Source organism: Quercus robur, chromosome 8 (genome assembly GCF_932294415.1).
Source record: "Quercus robur chromosome 8, dhQueRobu3.1, whole genome shotgun sequence".
NCBI classification, from domain to species: Eukaryota; Viridiplantae; Streptophyta; class Magnoliopsida; order Fagales; family Fagaceae; genus Quercus; species Quercus robur.
Window position 1 is genome coordinate 14,448,514 of NC_065541.1, and position 7,986 is coordinate 14,456,499.

General features: G+C 34.8%; 1 protein-coding gene across 1 annotated transcript; it reads left to right on the top strand.

Annotated features, from left to right (window-relative positions):
- The first annotated feature begins 129 nt into the window (after positions 1–129).
- Positions 130–432, top strand: LOC126695912 (2S seed storage albumin protein). The gene has a single exon (XM_050392707.1). It carries the CDS (start codon positions 130–132, stop codon positions 430–432), a length of 303 nt encoding a protein of 100 aa, XP_050248664.1.
- The last annotated feature ends 7,554 nt before the right edge of the window (positions 433–7,986 follow it).

Consider the following 7,986-nt stretch of genomic DNA (forward strand, 5'->3'; position numbering starts at 1 on the left):
TCCCTCCTTACACGTACTTTCCATGCACAGCCCAACATCTTCTACAAATACCAACCACTTCCTCCTTAGATTCTCACCAAAACATTTCATCACAACCCCGTTACTATTTCATACCACAACTCTTCAACAATGGCCAAGCTCTCAGCCGTCGCAGCTCTCCTTGCAGCCCTTTTGCTCATTGCCCACGCCACAGCCTACCGCCGCGAGTCTGGCGAGAGCTGCAGCGAGCAGCTTCAGCAACAGCAGTTCCTCAACCATTGCCAGATGCACCTGAGGCAGCAATGTCAGTCAGGGCGTTTTGACAGCAATACTTCTGACGAAAGCCAGCATTTTCAGCTGTGTTGCCGTCAGCTGAAGCAGATGGACAGAGGGTGCCGATGTGATGGGTTGAACATGATGATGAGGGAGCTGATGAGAGAAGAACGAGGTTAGCAGGAAATCCAAGAGATGATGCAGATGGCTCAGAACTTGACAAATCAATGCAACATGAAGCCCCGCCGCTGTGAAATGGAAATGCTTTCGTTCCGGTACTAGAGAGCTAGCCATGCATGCATGCATGGATGTGTACCTACAGTAATAGGGTCACTCGTAGTTCTAGCATTGTAGCTAGAGATAAAGGGCGATTACTGACTAGCAAAAATAAAGCACATCATCGTGTGCAAGTGTAATGTAATTAGCTCTCTCTTCAATAAAACTAATGCTGTCTTGTTAAAAGTTAAAACAAATGCCTCTTTGTATGTTTCTTGGTTAGTTAACTTACTACTGCATCTTTTTTCATTTTTGTGTAGTTGCAAAACATATCATATTTGGGTCACCTTACGAATTATGATGAAAAAAAAAAGTTATATAGGTCTACATAAGTCAAACAACAACAATCGTAATAATACGTAGCTCAACTATATAAAGACACGAAGATTAGAAGTTGTGATTGCTTTGGACAGTAACAAATTGACAATGCGATGATGCTATTCAAAAGATCAAGTATTCCATTGATTAATATGGCCTTCACGGGCTGTCCTCTTCAAGCATATTTTCTTGAGGCAAGGTTCACCTCCAAATTTGTTTGAATGAAAAAATCTTCCAACCTAGATTGTGACTATGATCCACTTTTACTTTTAGTCATATATGTAACATATTTTATAAGTTATGTGACGTGTTTAAATGATTTAATATATTATGTGATTCAGTACATATTAATTGTTTTAGAAACTATCACATAACAGATAGGAAAATATTTTTTCAAACCAATTTGAAGAAAAACTGTCATATTTATTAGGAACAAAATTATGAACAAGAAGAAAATTTGGAAAATATGGGGACAAAATTAGGAACAACAAGAAATTTTAAGAGGAGTGCATATTTATTTTCACAATCTTTTTTTATCACTATTGACATAACAAGTTATATGATAAAGGTAATTTTGTAATTAATCCATGACGAAACAAAAGGCGACGGACAAAACAAGGTTGTCAACTTCACTCATGAGAGACAACCTTGTTGTAAAATCTACTGCTTCACCCCATACCTGACGGCTGCATTTTGGGCACAGTAAGCTGAAAACAGTAAACTGAAAAGGATAAGCTGAAGAGGATAAGCTGAAGGGGAAATATGAATCTCTGACGAGTGTGACGTGGCCTTGCTTGGTCTCCACGCATGCGTGTATAAGGAAATATCTTGCGTCCCACGCTTGACCCTAACCAAAGAGACTCCTACAAGGAAAGGATTCCGCAAGATACGCAAAATTAAGAGTTTCTCTCCTATAAGGAAACATCTTCTTAATCAAGGCACGGATGTCAACCCTACACTACTATAAAAACCCCAAGACCCTCAAAAATCATGGTACGCACAATTTCTCTAAAGCATAAACTCTCAAGCATTGTGGGAGCTCTTTTCTGACTTAACCTTCAGAGGGTCTTTAGCCAATACCCTATTGGTGCCCTTTGATTGGTTCTTCTTTTTTGTTCTTCAGGTGCACCCATTGACGTGTGTGGACGATTAACTCACTGACGATTTTTTGTGCATCATCATTATATATGATTAGAGTAACATTATTATCACATGGGCTTATTACAAAAGTAATATATTGCCACCTCAATGGTGTTGTAATTTTGTGAATAGTTACAGAAATTTTAAGAGGAGTGCATATTTTTCACAATATTTTTTTTTATCACTATTGACATAACAAGTTATATATGATTAGAGTAACGTTATTATCACATGGGCTTATTACTAACGAAGTAATATATTGCCACTTCAATGTTATTGTAATTTTGTGAATGATTACAAAAATTATTATAAAAAATTGCTTTTCAGATCATTTTTATCCAAAATTTTTCCTAATTATTTCAATTATTTCTACAGTTACTTACAAGTGCTAGAATCATCTCATTTGAATAAAATATTATACCACGAATTTAATTAGTGTTACTCATTATAGCTTAAGAGAGAGGACTACCACGTCATTGCACTCCCAAAACATTGAATAATTGCTCTCATTTTTAAGGATGGAAAAACCTTTTTTTTTTTTTTTTTTTTTTTTTTGGAGAATAAGAAGAAAACATATGCACACATGCACAGAGATGAATAAGCTAATCACCCAAAGGAATTCACCCAAATAAGCTCATCACCCAAAGGAATTCACCCGAGGAACAAGGAATAAAGGATAGCAATACTCACCACTCCATAGAACCCATTTAAGAAATACAAATTAAGTACTCATCATCTATCGGTATTTACCTAAGGATAAGCGTTAATTAACAAGAAATCATTCTTCTCACAAGCAAAAGACAAAAAATAACAATCAATATGCCTCTAATTTTCATACATACACGAGGTGGAACTTATATATAGGACTAAATTGCTAGAACAACCTCCAAACATGAGTAATGACGGCCTACATTTTCAAAACCAAGCTTTTAACAAAATAAAAACTTGACCAAATTCTCAAAAAATAACTAACAATTACTGTTAAATTATCAATTATCCTAAAAGTTTAAACTATTGAGATATAGTAAATTTAATTATTTAACCACAGAATTCTAAGTTCGAACACTTTCTCTCACATGTGTACCAAAACTAGTTTTTTAATAGATGAGTCCTAACACGTGAGATTTTAAATGGAAGGTAGAGTGGTGGAGACAGAGTTCAAATTCAGGACCTTCTGCATTGATACCATATTAAATTACCAATTTTATCAATTATCCCAAAAGTTTAAACTATTAGAAAATTGTGAATTCCCCACCACATGTGGGTTCAAACTCCCTTTTAATAAGTGAGGCTGAACACGTGGGATTTTTAACATTTTAAATGGGAGGTAGAGCGAAAACGAAGATCAAACTCAGAATTTCCTACCTAATATTATGTTAAATTACTGATTGTTCTAAAAACTTAAATTATTGGAAGAATTAATAATTTAACAATTACTTATGTTAATAAGACTTGAGAAATGGAAAATACAGTTTTAAAACAAATAGTTAAAACTAAAACCAAAATAATTCAAATTTCTTTGATTAACAAATGCATTCTGCTAAGCTCAAACAATCTAAGGTAAGTGACCTTAAGTTTTGAAGTGACTTCAAAATTGCTAATTCAAACTTTTATGAACTTTATATATATATAATTAATTTATGACACTCACTTTATAATAATTGTTTTTTAATTATCAAATTGAGACACTAATAAATTTTTTGTGTAGGTAAAGTTTATATTCTAACTCTCTTATACGACAATCAAATATTTTACTATTTTTTTTTTTTTAGAAAGAGATATTTTACTAATTGAATTGATTGCAACCCACCCAACATTTGTGAACTTAAGTAAATCTCTCCCATATTCTTGTGTCAACATGATAATTGATTCGTGAAGTTACCCAACCTTTTTGTCAAAACTGTGAGACATGCATATTTGCTAAGTTTGAAAGCTACTTTTTGATATACAGATAATTTATCAGACGAAGATACCCAATCTTTTTGACAAAACTGTGAGACATATTTTGCAAGTTTGAAAGCTACTTTTTGTAATACACTTATCTTTTAAATTGAATATTTTTTATATCACATATACCTAAAACGACCGTGGATGCGAGTTTGAAAACCAATCTCTCGAAAAAGAAAAAAAAAGGGGTAAGACTTATTAATCATCTCTTCTAGATACTGTAATCTGGAAGTTTGGTGCATAATTAGGTACGACCTTTTTTTTATATACATAAGGCAGGCAAAACTTAAGTACAATTATTTAGATACAGTAGTTTAGGTTCCCTACTTAAAATTTTGACACCTGTCTAATTTAACAAACTAAGGAAACGGCGTTAAAACTAAAAATATCTTCTTTCTTTTTTTTTTTTTTAATTTCCTTCTTCCTTCTCTTTTCCCGTACCTCCAAACTGCTTCTCTTCCAAATCCAAAACCCATATTTCCTTCTTCCTTCTTTTTCCTGTACCTGCAAATGGCTTCTCTTCCAAACCCAAAACCTTTCTCTTCCAAACCACTCATGACCCTTCTCTTTCAAACCCAAAACCCAAAAAAGAAAAAAGAAAAAAAAGAAAAAAGAAGAATGAACCAAGTTCTAAACTTTATTTGACAGCTAAGAATTTTGAAACTCAACACCCCTCTTGATGTTTCATCCGAAAACCCAGTTTCAAATCTAACTCATTAAGTAAAAAAATCTAAACTCTGACAGAGATAGATATGTGGGGCCCAGAGGTTAACAAGAAGGGAAAAAGTTTAACCTGTACTTTTGCTGATGTGGAGTTCGAACTTCAGCTTGATATTTGGTCTTACAGGTATCGAGAGGGTACAAGATGGTGGTGCTAACAAGAGCTCCATGATTCTTTCTTCTTTTTTGATCTATGATTCTGTCCTCTTTTCTGATCTATGATTCTTTCTTTCTCTCTATCTCTCTCTCTCTCTCTCTCTCTCTCTCTCTCGGTGTGTGTATGTGTATCTGTTTCAGCTTTATTGATGTTAAGTGTGGAAGTTTCGGGTATAGCTGAAATGGGTCCCTTTTTTGGTTTGAAACCCAGTAGATCTGGCTTTTATTTTTTGATCTTTCCTGTATGGTTACTGAGAAAATGAGGGAAAAGGGTCCTTTTTTGGTTTGAAACCCAGTAGAAAATGAGGCAACGCGGTGGGTTCTCGCAGTACAGGAAAAAAAAAAGGAAGAAGGAAAAAAAAAAAAATTTTAGTTTTAACGCCGTTAGTTTGGTATGTTAAATTAGACAGATGTCAAAATTTTAAGTAGGAAACCTAAGGTACTGTACCTAAATTTTGCCCTACATAAGGCATAGTATAGAAAAATAACTTTTTTTATATATAAAAAAAAAGTATTTAACCATCCTAGTTTTTATTCAATGACAAACTAAATTCCTTACTCCTTTAAGTTTACAATATTAATTACAATCTTCAACTGTCGCTGTCCATAAGATATATGTGAACCCTAGGCCATTGTTTTTTTTTGGTTCAATCCTTACCTATACCTACTATCCATAACCACGCTTATTCTATTCAGCCACAGATGATAGGATCCCTTGATTCGCTGTAGTGCTGCACATGTACAAATCCATCCCTGGAGGAAATACTATATAGATCAATATATTCCAAAAAAAAAACCAACAAATAAATGCTGGTTAAAATTACGTTAAAAGAAGTCCATTTATTATATAGTCTTAAAAATCCGCCAATCTTTATAGTCCTTACATGAATGCATTGTGAGAAAATTATATAGGTCTTTTGGATTCAGCTCTAACCTAGACAATTCAGTTGGAAAAATTGGATATTTAGAACCAAGATCGATCACCTTTCAACAGGCAAATCTACAATAAACACCTGTCATTTGAAGATATACAAAGTCCAAGTCAATCTCAATTCAACAACCCAAGTACATATGTTTCGTCTGTAATGAAAATTAATCAATAGCAAATAGCAAGAGTAATGTTTCCTCCTCCCTCTCACAAAAAGGGTATGTCCCACGACGGAAAAACGGTATGTCCCACAACGAAAATCCGAGTAAAATCCAACTACCATTGAATTTGATGTTGAACGTTTGCCATCTTCATTCGTAAAATGCAAACATGCAAAGCATTCTTAAGCAATCATGCACTTGTGATCATATTAAACATGCGTTTACCGATGGTGGACTAAAATGATTTAAAGAGGCAAATGATGAGCTCCACGTTCACATTGCCTTGCAAACCTTATAAGTTTGTGTTGTGCTTTGTTATGCATATAGAGAGATGTTACATCCACAACAAATCATAAATGGTTAGCTGTTATTGGTTTTAATTTGAACTTACCAGTTGAAATTACTTTTCTATCCTACCAATAATAACAGCCTATAATAACCTGCAACATAGAATTTATTGTGAAAATGTTATGCACATATCGTTTCTCATGCATATATCATATTCTCTTTGAGCCCTTCTATTTCTTTTTATTGTGGTATCATGACTAGCTCCACCTCACCTTCTATGCTTCCCTTCACTTGTTTTCAATTCCCTTCCCTTCCCTTCCTTTTTCATATCAATTATAGTATTTTATACAGTTATTTAAGATATGTGTATGAAATAGTGGAGGTAAACTAGTATACTTTCCAATTTTTAAACAACCTAATCACAATCAAAACAATGCTTTTCACTTAATCCAAAGCAATTTAAACAACCGAACAAACTCCGGTAATGATAATTGCACGACATAAGGCTTCGAGCCCACTAGGCATTGGGCCTTGGCCCAAGCACACTACTAAGACATTCTCAAGCCCAAATCCAATAGTAGGCTCATTCAGCTGATTGCAAGATAGTTAGGCCCATACCGATCATGTATGGGTTGATCGGGGGCTGTATTTACCTGGAACAACCCATGACCTTGGCAGCTTGGTATTGCCTTTGGGAGTATCGTTGCCGAGCAACCTTTTGGAGGCAGGAATCAGTTCTAAAGTCATCTCCACTATTTCCAAAGAAACGTATTCCATGTTAGGAATAATCAAATCGGACCCCACCTACACGAGTGAGACTGGAACGTAATCATGAACACTCCACCAACCTTAAGCTATAAATAGGGGAAGTGAGTAGAGAGAAGGGGTTGGTCATTCTGAGCGAAAAGAGAGAGCTAAAGAGAGATAATACTAACCACAGAAAGGAGCTTAGAGGAGAGGGGGAAGTTTCATGTAGGCAAAAGAGTACAGCTAAGTAATCCGGTTGGGAGCTACCTGTAGTAGGAAACTCATAACCCACCATATAAATAAATTGTGAGCCCAACATTAGGCCCAGTCTAGTGAGGAAAACTGGGCACGCACAATAATGGAAGCCTTTGCATGGAAAAACCTCACGTGGAGGCATGAATGCACACATGCCACCATGCATAAAGCCACCCAAGTATATGCCAAAACCATCCCTCCTTACACGTACTTTACATGCACAGCCCAAGATCATCATCTATCGGTATTCACCTAAGGATAAGAGTTAAATAACAAGAAACATTCTTCTCACAAGCGAAAGACTAAAAATAACACTCAATATTGCCTCTAATTTTGATACATACACGAGGTGGAACTCATATATTAGACTAGATTGCTAGAACGACCCTTCAAGCATGCATGAGTAATGACGGCCTACATTTTCAAAACCAAAAATTTAATATAAATAAAACTTGACCAAATACTCAAAAAAAACTAACAATTACCTATATTAATAAGACTTGGGAAATGGAAAATACACTTTCGAAACAAATAGACACATCTAATGCCAAATAATTCAAATTTCTTTGATTACCAAATGCATTCTGCAAGCTCAAACAGTCTAAGGTAAAAATGACCTTAACTCCCTTTAGAAATCTCCAAATTACACTATTTGATGCGTCGTAAACTAGAGATATAGAGCTTTCTAATAATATATGAGTTGCAGCTACTTCTTTTGGGATGAGTGCAGGATTGACTTTTTAAAGTGAATTAAAAATTGCTAATTCCAACTTCTGTGAACTTTAGTAAATGTCCCAC

What these genes read in the sequence shown, in the direction of transcription:
- LOC126695912 (XM_050392707.1), top strand. Translation starts at nt 130, where the DNA reads ATGGCCAAGCTCTCAGCCGTCGCAGCTCTCCTTGCAGCCCTTTTGCTC.